The sequence below is a fragment of the Hirundo rustica genome, chromosome 10 (assembly GCF_015227805.2).
Source record: "Hirundo rustica isolate bHirRus1 chromosome 10, bHirRus1.pri.v3, whole genome shotgun sequence".
NCBI classification, from domain to species: domain Eukaryota; kingdom Metazoa; phylum Chordata; class Aves; order Passeriformes; family Hirundinidae; genus Hirundo; species Hirundo rustica.
This window is the reverse complement of record NC_053459.1, coordinates 10879236-10899047: the sequence shown is the minus strand read 5'-3', so window position 1 is coordinate 10899047 and position 19812 is coordinate 10879236. Positions and strand designations below refer to the sequence as shown.

At 41.7% G+C, this 19812-nt stretch overlaps 1 protein-coding gene across 7 annotated transcripts; it reads left to right on the top strand.

Moving 5' to 3' along the window:
* The first annotated feature begins 4400 nt into the window (after positions 1-4400).
* SLC16A14 (solute carrier family 16 member 14) lies at positions 4401-19294 on the top strand. Of its 7 annotated transcripts, none has more exons than XM_040074806.2 (8): positions 4692-4705; positions 6270-6346; positions 6425-6523; positions 8825-9037; positions 9292-9590; positions 10414-10557; positions 14078-15070; positions 16385-19294. In XM_040074806.2, exons 5-8 carry the CDS (start codon positions 9329-9331, stop codon positions 16531-16533), a joined length of 1548 nt encoding a protein of 515 aa, XP_039930740.1. In that variant the 5' UTR covers positions 4692-4705; positions 6270-6346; positions 6425-6523; positions 8825-9037; positions 9292-9328; the 3' UTR covers positions 16534-19294. The 7 variants fall into 7 exon arrangements, with proteins under 7 accessions (XP_039930739.1, XP_039930737.1, XP_039930740.1 ...); XM_040074801.2 differs by having other exon boundaries at positions 8822-9037; XM_040074804.2 differs by lacking the exon at positions 4692-4705 and adding an exon at positions 5488-5708 and having other exon boundaries at positions 6434-6523; positions 8822-9037.
* The last annotated feature ends 518 nt before the right edge of the window (positions 19295-19812 follow it).

The following is a 19812-nucleotide window of genomic DNA, read 5'->3' as shown; positions in this document are numbered from 1 at the left end:
GCTAACTTCTGCAGCATCCTCAGCTGTTGGAAACATCCTTTGGTTCTTTTAATACAGTCCAGGACTTTCACATTTCTCACAGGATACACAGAGGGTTTTTTACACAATTGAATTGAAAGAGGGTTGCCTTAGATTAAATACTACAAAGAAATTGTTCCCTGTGAGGGTGGTGGGGCACTGGCAGAGGTTGCCCAGAGAGGTTGTGGCTGCACCATCCCTAGAAAGGCTCAAGTCCAGGCTGGATGGGGCTTCAAGCAACTCGGTCCAGTGGATGGTGTTCCTAACCACAGGAGGGGGTTTGAAACTACATGATCTCTGAGGTCCCTTCCAACACAAACCATTCTGGGATTCTGCACTGTTCTCCTAAAGGATCTAAGGAGACTGGACAGGACCTCCTGTATCTGTAGCTGCTGTAACGCATCAGCTCTTGGAGAGAGAGGAGAGAAGGCAGAAAAGACAAGTAGTTCTTCTCCAAATGGAAGTCTCCATGCCAGCAATGATAAAAACATTGCTTTTTTCTCTGCTTTTGAATTCCATTCCCATGGCCTATCCTCAGTATTGGGTGAACTTGAAGATAGCAAATTAGTTCATTTTTTCCCATTTGAGTAAGACTCTGCTGCTATCATGATAGTAGGCGGGGGAACTGCTGAAAACATTCATACTTGCTCAGAGTATTGTTTATAATGTTGTTTTGTGGTGAATCCACCAAAGATACAAGGATTCTCTGCAGATAGGCAGTGGGAAAAGAAGAAAATATGCATTATTTCTTTTTGGCAGTCTGGAGTTACCAAAATAAAGAGAGGGCACAAGCTTTTAGGGTGTCATAAGAAAGCTGTACTACTGTGAAGTCTCTATGCCAAATGATAATATTAAGTTCTTTTCCTTTTTGCCTTTTCACCCAGCACCAATGTAACATGCCCTTGCAAATATACAGAATTCTTCGGTCACCCAAAGAGGCTCATGAAAGAAAGAGGAGGCAGAATCTATAAATACCATAAATTATCTTTCCTTTTAACAGTAACTATGTAACAAAGAATTCGCCAGGTTGTTTGGTGATACTTTGTACTGGTTAAAAGTTCAGTGGTTCAATAAAACTGGGAGAAGGATTTTTTTTCTGTTCTGTATCTTGGTGCTGCAGCAAGCAAGCTCCTATTTCAAACCTTTCCTTCCTCACCAACCACTGCAGCACTACCAATTCATGGGAAGCAGGGTGGCAGCATAATGAGAGCTGTAGGGAGGGGAGTGATCAGCACCACAGCAATAGTAGAGGAAAAGTGCTGGGAAGATAAATAACACTTTATATTTTTATCTGTACACATTTCCAGAGTGCTGAATGGTCTGTGAGATCCACAGTTATGGGGATTAAGCAAGTGGTTAAAGCTGAAGAATATGGTCTGAATGAATGACCTGCGAGATGGGTTAAAACTGGATGGAATCCTGATCTTGAAGAATAGGAATCAATGGGGTGATGTTTAGTTTGTGACTAGTACAAGCAGAACACTCAGAGGTGAATACTGGTGCCAGAATTGCTCATTACCTTGATTTTAACTTGGATAATTATATAGGATGCACCTGCAGCAGATTTTCAGACAATACTAACTTAGAAGGGGTGATTTTCAAATCAAACAGAGGAGGTTCAGTTGAGAGGCCTTTTGGAAACTTAAAAACTGAGGCAACAGAAACCTTACAAAATGTGACAAGGAGTGCAAAGTGAACACATGGGGTTGAATAGTGCCAGGCACCAGTGCAGGCTGCCAGAGCAGCAACAGCAGCTGAAGAGCATGTGGCTGTCACAGTGGACACTAAGTTGAACATGAGCCAACAGTATGTTTTCATTATGAATAAAGGGAACCACAGTCTGAGCTACATTAGGAAGGGAGGACGGGGAGCAGATGAATGGAATTTATTATCCCTTCTTATTTAGTGATAGTGAGCCCACCCCTGAGATAATGTGTCCTGTTTGGGGTTTCCCAGTTCAAGAAGGATGTCAAGAAACAGGAGAGGTGCATGCAGAGGGCTGATGAAATGACAAATGACCTATGGCATACCACTTGTGAAGAGATTTAGAATAAATTGGGCTCAGTTTGCCTGGCAGAGAAGAAAATAAGGGAATATCTGACAACAATCTAAAACTACCCAAAGGGAAGTGGCAAAGATTATTGAGCTGGGCTCTTCTCAGTGATAGAGAATGGCAAAACCAGAAGGAAAAGTCACGAGCCAAGTCCTTGGAGTTGTAACTGGATGTACGTGTTTTTTCATGGCTGGTGCTGCATAGGAACATACTGCCCAGAAAGGCTGGCCATTTTCTATCCTTGAAGGCTTTCAAGGGCAGCTTAAGCAAGGCCATGACTGACCTGCAATACCACAGGTCACAGTCCTGCTTCAAGTGGAAGGCTGGACAGGGTGGACCCCAAAGACCCCTTCCAACCACCACTTCTAGGACTGTGCTGCTGCAGTGCCCCGCATACAGTAAAGGAAATTGAGTCATCAATTCTTCCTACTTCTGCCTTCTTCCCTCTCTCCCTCCATTCCTCTTTCCCTCTAAGTTATACTGTATCTAATTACCTTTATATTTAAGGGACTAGTAAAACATCCTTCCTTTTCAGTTTGGGTTACTCTGCTTGCCATCCAAGCATTTTACAAGTTAAGATTTTTAAGGCACCAGAGCCTATTAGGCTTTATTTACCTCTTATTTTACTGGATCAGGAACCTTATTCTTCTTAGCTAAAAACTGTAGACTTTTTCTGATACCATAGGATTGTCCTCTCCATTCTTACAAAAAGGACTTTTTCCTTACTGAACATAATTTGTACTCTTGCTGTTAGACCTGCACAATTTAATGGTTACAATTCAAGTAGAACCATACATACTCATCTTCCCAAGTGACAACATAAATCCAAGACCATAGCCCAGAACCACTGTGGTATACGATCCAAAACTGCTGAAGCAGTATAACACAGCCGAGTGAATTCTCCATCAGATCAAATCTCTGTTGGCAAGGATTTAGGCACATAGGCATCATCTCAGGTACTGGAGGCACTGGGTTAACAGCCAGTCAAATCTGTTTCCGTGGCAGACTTAATAAAGGATGTTAGCTTGTTAGATAATTCATAAATCCAAGTATATGTGTCTCAAACTTGAGTAATAACACTACTGGATAAGCAGCAAATTCCAAGTGCCAAGCCCCTAGCATTAATCCTTTTAAGAAACCAGACTCCAGTCAAAAAGCTAATACCAAGTTATAAATTAAATTCTGGGTACCAGTGACCATAAACTGTTGGGCAAGATATTATTGTAAAAGATGAAATAACCAGGAAACATGTGTACTGTAGAATAACACACATTTGCAATGCACAATCACAGTCTTTTAAAATGGAAATCAAGTTTTATTTATGAAGGAGACATAAATAAACCCAATCACAAGTCTCTGACACTAGTCTAGTTATTTATTCTGCAAAAGGTTCTCTTTTTGAAGATTACAGTGCAATGTAGTGTAAGTTTTATGTAAAGACTGAAGCCCTAGCAATAGTTCATAGTCTGCCACACTCTTGAACCCAACACAAATAGAAGTGTTTCATATTGATATACTTAATAAATTAGGCCCATTATGGAACAGCTATTTTTTTAAATTTATTTTATTATTATTATTATTGAAAGAAACAGATCAGACTTGCAATTGTCAGTAGATGGAGGAAAGAATCAAGAAAAAATGTAGAAAAAATATTTTAAAAGGCCCAAATTCACATTTTCAACCCTCTTCAGACCATTTCCTCTCTAACAGATTCTGTGCTACGTTTTGCACATAGGCAGTATATGTAGTGCCATTAAAACATTCCTGTTGGCCTGTCCTCATTTTGTCTTCTCTCAAGATACTTCTTGTATCTTCTTGAACAGCCTTCATTTATACTACTCAGTGCACCGCTAGGACATCAAGAATCTCTGAGAATGGAAGTTTTGTGTGGTGGCACAGCCACCTTAGCCTGGGTATATTCAGTGCAAATAGATCAACAAATTGCAGAATGTAAACTTCATTAATCAGGTTACTTAGAAAGATCCCACTGAGGAGTGGATACTGGTCTGAAAAAGTAATGTATTTTTGCAGCTCTTCCCCCAAGGGTGCAATATTGTTGAAATTTATTCATTGTGCAAATAAGGTACCACACAGTGAAACTTCATTGTCGGGGTGGTTTGGATACATAAATTCAACCAGCCATTACGAAAGAAACATATTCAACAACCGTTAAAATCTCGATACCGCCTGATTTTACTGGATCATATCCTCCAGCTCTCTGGGATGTAAATTTCCGGCCATAACCTGTGCAGCAATAAACTTCATTCAGCCACAAGAGTGTGCATGTGAGAGGATTGCAAATCTGCTTCGCCAAACCAGAATTAGCCGGTATCGCAGGAATGAAAGAGCGTGGAGATTTGAAATCGCAGAGAATGGAGACAAGGCGGTGCAGAGGACGAGCTGCCTGGAGGGCAGGCGGCCCCAGATCGGTGCCGCACTCCTATGGGAAATAAGCCCCAGGGCGGCGAGCAGGGGCGAGGCTGAGCCGGCGCGGGCGCTGAGCGGAGCCGGGCGCAGGTGGACGCCGGAGCCCGCAGCAGCCCCCGGGGTCCCGGGCAGCGCCGCGGGTCGGGCTGACAGCGGCGCTCGGGGCCGAGGCGCCCAGGGACGGCGGCGCTGGCGGAGCCCGACGCGGTGAGTACCTCGGGAGGAGCCGGGAGCCACCACACGGCAGCGGCACCGGCACGGGCACGGGCACCGGAGCGGGAGGGGAACGCGGAGAGCCCGCGCCCCCTGCGGCAGAGGCGCGCTGGGCTGTGCGGGGCTGGGCTGTGCGGGGCTGGGCTGTGCGGGGCTGGGCTGGGCTGTCCCGGGATGTCCCGGAGCGGGGCTCCCGGGGCCGGGGGCGGCGGCCCCTCGGAGGCGCGGGGGGCCGGGAGCGCGGCTGCCGCAGCGAGGTAACTCGCGGTCATCCTTTGTGCTCGGCGGGCGGTGCCGCGGCCGTGCCGCCTCCGGACGCCGCCCGGCCCCGCCGCAGCCCCCGCGGGCCGAGCCCGCGCCCCCGGCCCGGCCCGGGCAGCGCGACAGCCGCTGTGAGCTGTCCCTGTGGCAGCCCCGCGGCCCGGGCGGTGGCGGCCGTGCCCGCCCCGGCTCTGCTTCGCATAGGTCAGCCGAACTGGAGGGCTGGGAAGGCGTCGCGTGTGAAGCTCCCAAAGCTGTTCTCTTGGGAGAAATAAGATCCCTGCCTTCGGGCTGCTCCCGAAACGGGCTGTACAAAGCCTGTACAAAGTAGAGGCGCACGCCTTTGCGAGCTGCCCATTCCCTTGGTACCAAGCGGGGAAAACCGTCTGGGCCGATTCCTCCGTCCCCGTGGGACGGAGCCCCACGCCTGGGTCACACCGGGGCACGGCAGCACCGAGGGATCGCCGGGGAGGCCGCCTGACAGGGCTTAGGAAACATCCCTCAGGGACGGGCAGCGGGGCAGCACCCCCAGGTCTGGAAACGGAACTGCTGCCGACTTTATGTGAACTTGTGACCCTGGCAATAAGTTTAACATTTTAAGCCTTTAATTTCCCCGATTTTTGTGTTCCTTTCTGGGCACGCATTTTTATGCACGGGGGCTCTGACTGGCAGAGGTGGCTGGTGACCATATCTCCGTGAAGTTGCTGACAGCTAAAGTGCTCGGCGTGTTAGCAAGGTGAAGTCAGACTGCGGAAACATATGACAACCAAAACAAACCATGTTTTTAGCAATGTTTTCTCTGTATGCCTTCAGCAACCAAATAATTACATTAGCATGTTTACTGGGAATATTACAAAGTAAAACTCGTTGCTAATTATGATGCATTTGTGAGTTATCCATTGGAACTACCTTTAAAGTACAATTTTATTGTATAATTTTTAATGCTGAGGCAGTCAAATGCTGGAAGAAGTTGACCAAATATATGTAAATTATTCATCATATGGACTTTTTATAGCAAGAGCAGATGTTTTTCAGTGATCTAGTTGAACTACAAGCCAGAGAGCCATAGCTCCACTGATGCTACATGGAACTTGGGTGTTTTGCTGCTAACTTAGGTCTTATTACAGCACCTGCATTTGTCCCTAAAATAGCTCATGAGTCAGGTTTTCAAAAAAGCTCGGCATCTTTGCAGGCACTAATGCTTGGGCCATTTTTCTAAGAGCTCTGCCTACTTTGTGTGCATATAGTCTAAAAAGCTTTTCTGGGGGAAAAAAAAAATCATCTCATTCTTTTCCAGGTGACCAAATAAGAATCCAGATTCTCCTGTCTTTAAAAGAAATTCCTTCTGAGGGGCTGTATTCAAGCACTGTTAGTGTGAGTGGGTCTTCCCTGCCTTGTTTATTGGGGAAACTGGCTGGCTTCACAAATCAGCTGCTGTCATTTTCATTTCAGTCTCTCTAGGATTTCACAATTGCAAAGAGTTCATTTGGCTCCTCTGCCTTTCATGAGCCTGTTCTTGGCAGTGCTGTGTGGGGAGAAGGTTGAAGGCAGGTAAGTGCCTTTTTCCTGGGTGCAACAGGTTGTGTGTCAGTCCCAGGGAGGGGATCCAGGCATCCAGTCCTTGCTTTATCCAAAGACAGACTTTGTGCAGTTATTGGAGATGTCCTCCCCTGGTTTTGAGTGTATTCACTCTGAACTTGTGTCCTTAGTGAAAAGTTAATATTATGAAAGTAATAATCAAGAATTCAGTCCAAATAGAAAATATATGCAATTTCTGAAGATTTGAGGGGGTTCATGCAAACATGACATTAACTTGCATCTACTCGATCTAAGCCACTTCTGTCAGCAAGACTGCAAAGAGGGGTGTCATAACTTTGCAGCTCAATATCAATTATTTTTCTTCAAATAATTTAAAATATGTAAAAGATGTGCTATTTCCTGTCCAAATAAGAAATTTTTGTATCCAGTATCGGGATTCAGGGTGCACAAAACCAGTCAAAAGTATAAGGGAGAAAGGTGAGGCTTTACATTTAATCTTGACTCTGAATCTTCAGTTACATAATTTTGTATTCCATTATCTAAGATGCACTGTAATATCCCTCATACATTTTCATTAATCTTATGCAAAGCATGTGCAACAGCTTGTGATTTTCCTTCATCCTGCCTCTTCTCATTATTTCCCATTAGCAGGATTTTTCACTGTGTTTATCACCTTTTTGCACCTAGCCTCTCTCTGCCTTGTGAGTGGGCTGAATCCTCTGTAAGTAGTCCTGTAACCTACAGCAACAGAGGATCTGGCTCCAAGTACATTATTAGGAAAGGCTTGAGGTGTCATCTTTAAGACCTACCTTTTGCAGAGGAAGGGTGGAGTATAATTACAACCAAGGCTGTCCTGTTTCATGTAATTAATAATATAATTTAATAATGGTGACCAGGCTGTCCTTTTATGGTCACAAAACCAGCCTGCACCACCGCATGGCTCTGACTCGTTCCCCTGCTGCCCATCCTGCTCAAACACCCTGCAGGACCTCTAGAAGGACCTCTAAGCACTATCCCCATTCTCTGTTTTCCCAGTTTGGAAAGGAAAAACCTGGAAAGCATTTCAGTATCCATTTCCACTGGCAACTCATCAACTGATCCCAGCTTATCTGCCTGTGCAGCAATTGTTAAATGTGCACAGTTCTTGTTCTTCCTCACCATGTCACCAATAACTCCCATGGCCAAGTTAGGGCTAATGACGACTTAGTCACTAAACAACTATGAAAAATTTGCTACCAGGAGTACAACATATTTTAGCTGCAGCTCACTTATGAGGCAAATCAGTGTGCTCTTGCAAGAACCTACACACTCAAGCTGCCCTTAGTTACACGATTACCTGCGCTGCAAGGAAGGGTGAGGTGGCACTTGACTACAAAGGGAGCTTAGGCAGCAGCCAGGCTGGAGAGGCTGCACACATCAACAGGTGTTCACTGGGGTCTGGGACTGGCCAGCTCTGACTCCAGCTATGGATTACTGTGGAATTCCCCAGGGCCTTTTCTGTGTGTTTATCTAGCAATAAGAAAAAAAAAAAAAAGTGGAACAGTTTGGAAAGGTAGTAACTTGAGAAGCAAAATGTGCTCACATATTTAAAGACAAATTTTCAGTTGGTACAGAATCTGTGTTCATCTGTTCACTGCCTGTTTGCAGCGGAGCCAGTCCAAAAGCACACATTCTGAGGGCTCACAGGAAACATAAGGAGCTTTTAAAAATAATTTTTGATAACTTTTCCCCCTTTCCAGTGTTGTGAGTTGATGTTTTCTTTTTATTTCTCTGGAGAAGAACACAAAAAATTGCCATCTCTGGTAATTTGTATCATTGCATTTCTAATCTCCATGGAAACCTATGTGGTGCTCCACAGTTGGATAAGATTTGAATCTGTTGCAGCAGAAATCAGATGGAAGGAAGACTGGATTCTGCACCTTGACTGCTAATCAATTAAAAGTGGTTTTGAATTTATTATTGTGTTGCAATCTTCACTTAGAGTAACAATAGAATAAGTTGAAGTAATCAAATTAAGCTAATGTGGCTTGATCCTATGTATACCTATGCATGTAACTCTGCCCCTCAGTTTGATTCTGATAGGCATTGACATTAATTTGGAAGAAGTCTTTGTTTTTAGTAGGATTATTAGGGTTAATACTTTGGAACTGAAAGTGTAATAGCAAACTGTTGTCATATTGACTCAAATAAAAAGCTTTCAAGAGAGGTAGTAACAATTACCTCCTCATGATTTATATAAGCAAAACATTTTGAAAATTAAGAATCCTAATTCCTTATTTTTGCTTCATTCTTGTTCTTCCACTGCTAAAGAAGAAACACATCCCCAAACTGGTTTCCTCTGAAAAGATGTGGTAACTTCATCTACCTGCTGCTTCAGGAGTTCAGTTCTTTACTCCAGGCTTTATGAACTTGAACAAAGGTGCATCATCTTACTGGAACAGCAGAGAAGTAATATACAGAGAGAGACCAGTCTTTTTTGTGACCACGGTCAACCCATGAAGAGTGAGGGCTCTCAGCCACATAAAAGTAAGTAAAATATATAGTAATGGAAATAATGCAGCTTACTGTCAGACTGTAAGTACTCCTGCATAGACAGCCGTGATAACAAGTTCCCAAAGAAATAGATTAATTGGACAATTTTAAATCATTTTACATTTGAACAATGAAGTCACAGGATTCACTACAATTGCACTAACCACAGGGATGAAATATGATAGTGATTTATGGTATTCACTATAACCAAACTACAAAATCTGAATATTTTCTATGTATTTTTTTAGGTATTTACTGCATTTGCTTCAGAATACTGTGGAGAAAATGTATGCTAGTCGAGAGGATATTGGATATGATTTTGGAGATGACTCAAAAGTTAGAAGTAAACCAATTAAACCTAATCCAAACATCGATGGAGGATGGGCTTGGATGATTGTACTTTCCTCTTTCCTTGTGCACATACTCATCATGGGTTCACAAATGGCCCTTGGAATACTCAACATGGAATGGCTTGATGAGTTTAATCAAAGTCGTGGCTTAACAGCGTGGGTTAGCTCCCTCAGCATGGGCATCACGCTTATTGTAGGTATGTGCCAGCATCATGTTTTAAAACAATACAGATTTTTAAAATAAGTTTGCCATTCATCCCTAAAGTATTTTCTTATGGTTGTCCCAAGCTGATCTTTTAAAGTCCCCAGGACAAATTTTACAATCTAGATGGAGAAAGGGAATAACAGGGAAGATGACAGGAAAGACAGTCCAGGAGAGTGCATGACCAGGAGGGGAAGCCTGTGACTTCCAGGTCTGACTAGAATTAAGAAAATACGATCTGTAAAGCTTGGAGTCCTCCCCATACTCTATCTGTGAGGAAAAAAGGTTGAATTCACACAGTTTATATTTCAGTTTGGCAGCTGAATGAAAATGCCTTTTTTTAGTTGTAGTTGGATTGTCCTAAAATAATATCTGGAGGAAATGTTTGTGTAAATATGTACATACACACCTATGACTCCCTAAATGAAGACTGAAAAGGTTGTGTTTAGATCTGCCCAAATTATTCTCCTGAAAACAAGATAAAAATGCTTAACTTCTGGTTACTTGTGAAAAAGTCTTGCACTCACACAGCATCCACACTGGGAACAAATGTTTCAGCTTATTGCTGTGTTGAAACTCTCCCTTCTTATTAGGGCAACTTTGATTGTAGGTCTTGCAGTATTTGGTAAGTATTTAATCAGTTGGCTGTATTTCTCTTTCCATGACTTTAAAAAGTAATATGAAAAATAAACCGAGTAACATGAGTTGCCTGATGTCTTAACATTTTATTTAAAACATTAAGAAACTTAAGGTGAAAAATTATTGGAGCATAAAGAATTAAGTAAATAATTTATAATTTCTTTCATGGTTTTTAACAGGTCCTTTTATTGGTTTATTCATCAGCATGTGTGGGTGCCGCACCACAGCCATTATTGGAGGGATACTGAATGCCCTGGGCTGGATTCTGAGTGCCTACGCATCAAATGTGCACTACCTCTTCCTCACCTTTGGAGTGACAGCTGGTGAGAGCTGCACTAATGTTTGAAGGTTCTTTCAATTATTTTTGATTCCTCTGAAGCTTATCTGAGTGAGTAAATAGGGAAGGTAGACTGTAAAAATATTCCAGCTCTGCTTTCACACTTTTTACAGCCTGTTATCTTTTAAGGAAATTTATTTACTCGGTGGATTGAGCCCAGTGACTTCTGTTGTCACTTAAATTTACCATGTGAAGGTGATACTTTTATCAGTTTCACCCAAATGAATACATTAGAGGACATTTTTAAATAGGGGAATTACTATAACCAAACTCTGACAAGTAAAATTGAAAGATGAATTGCATATCTAGCTAAGTACTCTCTGTGTTGCAGGAAAGAATAATAAATGTTTTCTCCAAAAGTTGCTCCACATTATTAAAATACTGGATTATGATAATTCTGCACTGCTTCAAAACACATTTTTGGTTGGGTTACAGCTGGTAGGCAGCTAAGCTGCACGCAACTGCTCACTTACTTTCCCACAGTGGGATGGGGAGAGAATCAGAAATGAGATAAAGAGAGTTTAGCAGATAAAACAAAAGCTGAATGCACAAGCGAAACAAAGATAAGGAATCCATTCACTACTTCCCACGGGCAGGCCGGCAGGCATTCAGCTGTTTCCAGTAAAGCAGGGCTTAGTCATGTGTAACTATTACCTGGGAAGACATTGCCACAACTCCAGGCGTCCTCCCTTGCTCCTCCCTTCCCCCAGTTTTATTGCTGAGTACAACATCTCACGGTATGGGATGTCCCTTCAGTCAGCTGAAGGACAGGGATGTCCCCTGTCCCACTGTCCCCTCCCAGCTCCTGGTGCTCCCCACTCACAGCGGGGTTAGAAACAGAAAAGGCCTTGATGCTGTGTAAGCACTGTCCAACAGCAGCTAAACCATGCCTGTGTTAGCAGCAGTGGTTGGGTCACAGATCCAAAACACAGCACCAGATGAGCTGCTAGGAAGCAAATTAACTATCCCAGCCTCACTTAGGATAATGCATGGGGCTGTATTTCATACAGTAGTTTCTAGTAACTGTTATTCATATTGTATCAACAACTACTTAAAGCAACTAATATTGCTACAATTTTTAAAATCAAAATGAAGTAATGTTTTGTCATTTTAATGAAATTAGATGTCTAGAAAATCTTTTGATGTGTAAGAGCCCAATCAAAATACAAAAAGGTGTGGATTTAGGCATCTTCCTTTAAAATGAGCAGATCCTTAGTGCCTGAATACTCAGTTTCTAGCAATGTGTTTCTTGTGAAGTAAGTTACATAGAGGAACCCAGTATTAAGTACTTAAAGCACTACTCCATTTTATTTGCTGTTCATTTCTGAAAAGAGAAACTGTTACTAGATATGAAAGAAAAAGGTGAAAGTTATCCATATAAAAAATACAAAATTTAGGCTTTAATTACTATCTGAGCAACACCAAGCAGTTCAAGGGGCTTTGAAATGTTACTCATTCCACAGATAAGAGTTATGTTTGCAAGTGAAGCAGTGTCTATGTTACATTCCCCAGATGAAAACATTATGAGAAAAAGGGATTGTTTGCAATACTGGTAATAGCTTCAGTACCCTGCATTCTCTTAAACTATCCTTTCATAGAAGTCTAGAATTTCTGTACATAAATTTTAATCTAGCTTTCTGGATGGAGAAAATGCCGAGACAAGCAAAAACCGCTGTGATGACCCTTTATACCACCATATCATAGGCTTCAGTAATGTTGTAAATTCCTGAACAAAGAACGGTGATCACAGAGAGGATCCTGCCTTTTTCAGAATCTCTTTTTCCATATATATTGAATAGAATCAACCAGGCAGGTATCTACACAGTTCTTCTTCAGCCCCTGCTGCTTTTCAGAAAGAGCACACACAAAACAACAAATGGCAGAGTTTAAACAGAGAATTTAAAGAAGGATGGAAACCACATTTTATGGGGAAAAAAAAAATCAGAGACAAACTTTTGTGTGAGGTGGAAAAGTGAGATGTTGCAGGAGTGATTCTGTCCAGAAAAATGGTGGAGATACCTGAGAGGTTCCTTCCAGCTCCTTGAGACCTCTGCTCACTGTCCCGTCCCTCATGATGTCCTCACTCCCTCAGTCCCTGCCCGCTCACTGCCATCCCCTCGCTCACGGAATCTCTCCACGTTCTCACGGCTGCTCCTGTGAAGCTGCTGTCCCCTTGCCGTGGCCACCTCTTGCTGCCGTCCCCCCTGGGCCTCGGCGCTGTGCTTGTGGCTGCTGCCCTCAGTTCGTCGCTGCCGTCCCACGCTCGCCTGTCCCTCTGTCGCCACCCTGAGCACCCTCCCGAAGGGCCTCGCCCAGGGCTCCCCCTGCCCGGCTCCTCACGGCCGGGTCCCCTCGGCAGGGCCCGGGCTGGCTCCTCGCCGCGCCCGCGGCAGCCCCAGGAGCAGGAGATCTCCTGGGCACAGAGAGGCCTCCCCGAGTCTGTGCTTGCGTGTGGGGAGGGACATTGGTGCAAAATAAAACCCAACTCTGTATTTGCCTAGGAAAGAAAGAAATACTTCTAGCAAGCAAAATGGGCCAGCTCCGGCCAGGGTCTGTGATGCTGAAGGGCTTTTTTTCAGGCTTTTCTGGAACCACGGCTTTCTCTGGCCTAGCTGCAGCTAGATCGTGTTGTAGCTGCATGAGCTATGCTAGCACCTACTTAGGAAAATTTCTAAGTCACAAAACACTCCTGAACTGCAATTACAGTGAGTTAGGAAGCGTCTTCTGCATATACCGGTTCCAATCCAAATTCCTCTATGAAGAATTTGCTGTGAGAAAAAATGGTGAGGTGTTACCTCTAAAGATGTGTTTGCATAACTCATCACCTTCTGCTCAAAGTAAATGCCATGAATACCCATACTGGTTTTAACTACACGTGAAGGGTTTTCAACAGAATTAGAGGTCTGCCTTATAAGACTGAGCAGCTACCGTGTGGCCCTCCTTGGGCTGCCCAAAGAGAACCAACCTGGACTTGAGGTCCCACCAGTGCACTAAAGCCATGTGCTGACTCCTCAAATACTTGTCACAGTTACTGAGCAAAGATCAAACTCTGTGTGAATCTTCATTGCTGGGCAGCTTAGGTGAAAGCAACAAGATGTGCTCACTAAGCAGTTCTGGTCACTGATACCATCAGCTGTGGGTATTATAATTGCAGATATTTCAAAATAGGCTGTGTCTATGTTTGTGCCCATAGTAACTGTCACTGATTGCTTGTGGGACATTTGTAACTTTCCAGTGTTGTCATGCTGACCACAGATATAGGTTTTATATTCCACGTGTTCAGTTTTTCCAGCAATAAATACCAGTACTGCATTCTCGCTGGAATGCGTATTGCAGATTTTGTAAAACGTACAAGACAGAAATGAAAGCTAACATCAGAATTGAATATTTATTTTTGGTTTTACTACGATGCTTACACAAAAGTTAGGAATAAAACTGATTTTTTTTTTCACTGCTTTTTATGTTGTTGGCAAAAAGTTCAGATTTATTTAATTTTTTTTTAATAGGCATTGGAAGTGGCATGGTTTATCTGCCTGCAGTGGTCATGGTAGGGCAGTATTTTCAGAAGAGAAGAGCACTTGCACAAGGGCTCAGTACCACGGGAACAGGGTTTGGAGCTTTCCTAATGACTGCCTTACTGAAGTACCTCTGCACTGAATTTGGGTGGAGGAATGCCATGTTCATCCAGGGAGCCGTCTCCCTGAACCTTTGTGTCTGTGGAGCACTTATGAGACCACTCTCTCCCAAAGACCTCCGTGAAAAACATGTGGTGAGAAGTGAGAGCGAAGAAAATCGGGCAAAAGCTCTGTCCCATTCTACAGAGACTATAAAATCTAATGGAATCCTTGGTGAAGAACCAGAGAAAAAAGAAGAGGCAGCAAATGAAGAAGTGCTTGGCAGTGTGCAGCACATAGAAATTGGAGGTAAATCTGGAAGTGGAAGGAGCATGTACGGACTGCGCCTCTTTAAAACAGTGAGCCAGCTGACAGTCACAGTCAGGAAAGGCTTTGCACTCTGGTACTCCAGCTACTTTGGAGCTGCATCGCTGTTTACCAATAGAGTATTCGTGGCCTTTATAATCTGGGCTCTGTTTGCCTATAGCAGCTTTGTCATTCCCTTTATTCACCTCCCGGAAATAGTCAAGCAGTACAACTTATCTAGGCAGGACAACGTGTTTCCTTTGACATCCATCATAGCCATTGTTCATATTTTTGGTAAAGTGATCCTTGGAATCATCTCTGATCTCCCGTGCATCAGCACATGGAATGTCTTCCTCATGGCTAACTTTACCCTGGTCACCTGCATTCTTACTTTGCCACTAATGCAGACATATGTTGGCCTGGCTGTGGTTTGTGCTCTAATAGGATTTTCTAGTGGCTATTTTTCTTTAATGCCTGTTGTGACTGAAGATTTAGTTGGAACTAAACACCTTGCAAATGCCTATGGCATCATCATTTGTGCCAATGGGATATCTGCTTTGTTTGGACCACCCTTTGCAGGTAAAAAGTTCAAATTGCTAACCAACAGATGTTTGTGTAATGCCCGTGTGACTCTTTATATTATTAACCTTTCTTATGCTATGAGCATGTGTAGTTAACAAAATCACAGCTGCAGCAGAATGGACATAACATCGAGCTTTACATTGTGCAGGTGTACAGGTCACATCTGCTGGGTTCCAGCTCACTGCCCTCACATTGCAAATTGCAGTTCTTGGACATAACCCCAAATCTATTGCAACCTATCCTTATGATGTATGTTTCCTTAAAACAGTTAGTGCTTTGCCTTCCTTCAGCCAGAAATACCTACTTTGGGGACTGCACTGCTCATAACCTCTTTACTGCCATCCCCAGCAGAAGGGAGAAGCGTATGTATGCTGTCCCCAGAGTTACTTAGGTTTAAAGAGACATTCATTATAAATTTCCTCATAGAAAAAGGCGAGGGAGAACATAAGAGATATAGGTACTGATTGTCAGCACTAAATCAGATTCCAGCTCTCTTTTACAGAGGTGCTGCTGAGAAGAAAGCTGTGAGAAATTTTGGGAGTCATGGCCCTGATCAGCCAGGGGCAGCTCTAAGCTGAAGAGAAGCCAGCAGCAGCATGAGCAGCACAAGAAAGCGAGAGCCCTTTCCCTCCCCACCGCTGGGTGAGCGACACGAGTGAGAAGAAAGCTCCCTCAGTGCCCCTTGAAAGCAGCAGAGTTTTACTCTGCCGCATTCCCTCAGCAGTTCCCAGTCTGTGCTAAACCCTTCTCTGTATTTGGTCTTTGGTTACAAAGCACATTGGATGCAAGTGGCTGATGTAAAGAGAGCTTCTGATCCTGGGGGTACATCACAATGCAGCCAGAGTGGCGTGAGGGAGTATTGCTCATTTAGGTTCTCAAACCTTCCCGAAGTAATGAATAAGTAACTTTAATGAAGAAGTAACTTTAACGTGTTTTTGCAAAGGAATCAAGGCAGGAATGAGAGTCATTGCAGTATTGAGATTGTATCTCTTGAACAGTCCTCTATTGGTATGTGAGGCTTGGAGACAGCTATGGGGAATGTGTTTGCTTGCACAAGGCACAGCATTTGAACTGATCCATACTGGGCATTTTACAGAGGCCGTGATAGGGAGGAGAAGCTAATTGGTTTGGGACTACAAAATGTCGATTTTAAAATCAGACCTGTGATAACTCGTTTGAAAAATATTTTTTCCACAAAGCATCTGTGGATTTGACAGAAATGTCGTGAAAGAATTGTGAAGTAGTATTTTCTCATGAAATGTATTTTTTTGTCAAGCTTTGTAACAAACATATTTTGTCCTTATTTTCCAGGTTGGATTTATGACATCACACAAAAATACGACTTTTCTTTTTACATAGCTGGATTGCTATACATGGTGGGAATAATATTTTTACTTATACAACCTTGTATTCAAAAGAAACAGCCAAGAGAAAAATCTACAGAAGAAGCACAAGTATAGAACAAATTCCAGAAGTTTTTTTACAGAACGTTTTTTTTTTTCATATTTCTCTTGTGTGACAGTATGAAGATGTTTTTGTTATAGAACCAACCACATTTAGCTGCACTTACGTGAAAAGCAAATGTGCTCCATAATGCTTATAAATTACTGGAAATATGCTTTTAAAATTAGTTAAGATATTTTACTTTAGAACTACCAAATACAGTGATTAAAAGCACACTGCTAGTATTTTAATATTAGAACAATGCTAAGAACCCTTACCCTTGCTTCTCTTTTAAGTTTTCACCATTAACCATTGGTGAAAATCCATTGACTGCAGTGCAGTTACTCTGATTTACACTAGTCCTATGAGAGAATTTGGTCTGGACATGAATGATTTATAAAAGTCCTTTCTACTTTCTATTCAATCTAATGAAATATTAGTTACTGAATATAACAAAATGATTGTATTTCTTGCCTGGCTAGTCAAGTACTATTGAAATGCTACTAAAATAATTCTATTTATTCAGTGTACTAAAATTACTATTTCTGTGATGCAAATATGAAGAAAAGTTCTCATATATTTCTGAAGTGATTGAGTTGGACTCAATAGGTCCCTCCCAACCCAGTATATGCTGTGATTCTGCTTCAATGGTTTTAATTTTTTTTTTTTTTTAAAGTATCAACTGCATCTAAAGTAGCCATCCTCAATACATAGGCTGCATTTTAAATGCTGTGACACTTAATGCACCTGAAGTAAAAAACTCATAAATGCAGAACCAGGAAACATGTGGAAAATATAATTGGGACTGGAAAATGTTTCCATAAACAGTTTGAGTTCTCTGGGCCCTTTACCTAATTAGAGCTATTGTAGAATTTAATAACATTGCCACTGACTCCTTCCATGGGAATGAACTCTACTACAGCATACTAAATTTTGTTTTAATTTAATTTAATTGTTCACAAACTCTGTTACACCTGAGCAGTCGTGTTGCTGCTTGTGATGTACACCATGAACTGACTAAGATTCATCATGTTTGAGAAGTTTATTCACTAGAAAATTAGATACTGCAGAGCATGGGATAGCTAAAGAGCATTTAAAGTATTCAAATAAATTTTCTTAACATTAAGAATCTGGTAACCAATGCAGAAAGTGATGTTTGGTGGTACAGGACATATTTTTTTCAACTTTGAGAGGTGAATCTGATGTTAATTTTCCTATCAAATAAGAACCACTGTAAGTTTTCCTCCTCTTGGCTTTATGAAAGTTCTTTGCATGACAAATCATGTTCTCAGTTTAATATTGCTACGTGCTGCTGGAATTCCTTAAAAAGCAATTGAAACTATTCAATTATATTGAAGAACTATTGGGAAACAGTTCAGTACGCAACAATATCAATATCCTGATCTTTTTTATAGCTGTGAGGTTGGTTAACGAAAAGTTCTGAATGTGTATCTTCTATGTTGCAATCACCAGCTTCTTAGTCTTGCACTTCTACAACTGTTGGCAGAGATATACTTTAAAGTATTCCTTGAAGATCCCTGAAATGAGCCAAGTTAAAAAATAAAACCTTACTTTAAGAAACCCTGAATTACTTTAAGATTTACATCAGCGGAATCATATAGGGTAGTTATGTATGGCCTTTAAAACTCACATAAGACAACGGTGGCACTGAACTGCAACACACAGTGAGAACACACAGTCAGTAACTTCTTAAAATCAGCTTTTGTAATTGGAGAAAATGTGCACGTAAATTTTCACATCAGTTCTTTGTTATAGGTTAAATGTCTTCTTGGTGGGAATGCTGCTGATGGCTCATTTGAACTGAGCCATCTTTTACTGGTGAAATATATATTGTAGTGATGATTTCCCTCATTTGCCTTTTTTTTCTTTTTTTTGAAGATGTGTATCCTTCATACATAGATCTTCACTTTGTCTTTTGTCAAAGCAACTTTATTTGCATATTACAGTAATAAAAAATATGTAGTTCACTTGTGATATCCGCAATAGATCTTTCTATAGAAGTCCTTACAGGGCCATATCTTGGGAATAAACTTACATTGCCCAAAAATACACTTTCTGTTCATTTATTAAGTTAGTATAGTATTTTAGGCACATAATGAAGTTTGTATTTCTCATTGTCATAAAATGAAATAATCATAAAGAGCAAAGAATATATATGGAAGTGCTTCTTATACCTAAAGATCAACAATCACTGAATGTTTCCAGCATATTGGTATAAAAATGTAGAATGAAAAATCCTTAATCTAAACCAGCAAATATTTAACTATTAAAGTACTGGTTTATAAAGAAACAGAATTATACAAGAACACTGTATTCATAGTTTTTAATCAATTTATAAAATTCATGTTTAGCATTTGGCATGTTAAAAAATTGTAAACTTCTTACATTCTTCAAATATGAAACTATTATATCCAAATACTGAAATCACTGTTTTCAATACTTGGGTCCTAAATCTAGTCAATTGTAAATGATGTATTAATCAGCCACTATAAATGACAATGCCACAGCATCTGCTATGAGCCACGGAGTATGTGTAGCATAGATACAAAACAGAAAAATCAGAATGAAGAAATAAATACAAAGTAGCCACAATCTGTTGTATTGCAGTAACTGCTATAATGCTGATTAAAACACAATTTCAGGATACCCAACCTATTAAACACTGTAATATTTACGTGTTGCTCTTGGTAAGACAGGTAATATTTTGTTTTTCTTTCAGTCCTTAAAAGGTCTGTTTTCCCCACTACAGAAGAAAAGTCCCTGTGTCTGACCCAATAAACAGCCATGCATTGTAACAATTGCTTCACCTTTATTCAGTTATATAGTTTTCAGTTTATATAGTTTTTTGTTCTGAGCACGTTGCTTCTGCCTCCTTTGGAGCTGTAGCTCCATTTGTGTGTGTGAAGGTTCCCAGCCCACTTCCTGTGGGGGCTCTTTCGTGTCAGGTGTGGCTGTGTCATGCAAGCTCTCCCTAAGAGCTTCCCAGAGCACATTACTGTCACATAGCTACTTGTAAGAGAAAGCAGAAGCTTAAAATCATCATTTGGCTTACTCACTGCTGACTATTCTACTCTACAAAATGTGTTTAGACAGCACAGAGGCCTTGTATGAAGGTCATTTGCAGTGCAAGCTGCCCACGCATTTTGAAAGACGCAGTGGTAGTTAAAACTCACAGGAGATCAGCAGAAGTTTTGGCCAGGATTGCCAGTGCAAGATATCGCACGTTCTTCTGTGAAAAATCTGAGAAGCTATTTTTGGTACAATATCCAAGGCCT

Coding starts and splice junctions, on each gene's coding strand:
- SLC16A14 (XM_040074805.2), top strand. CDS start 9,329: ATGTATGCTAGTCGAGAGGATATTGGATATGATTTTGGAGATGACTCA. Junction 9,591..10,413: donor GGGCATCACGCTTATTGTAG/GTATGTGCCAGC, acceptor GGTTTTTAACAG/GTCCTTTTATTGGTTTATTC. Junction 10,558..14,077: donor CACCTTTGGAGTGACAGCTG/GTGAGAGCTGCA, acceptor TTTTTTTAATAG/GCATTGGAAGTGGCATGGTT.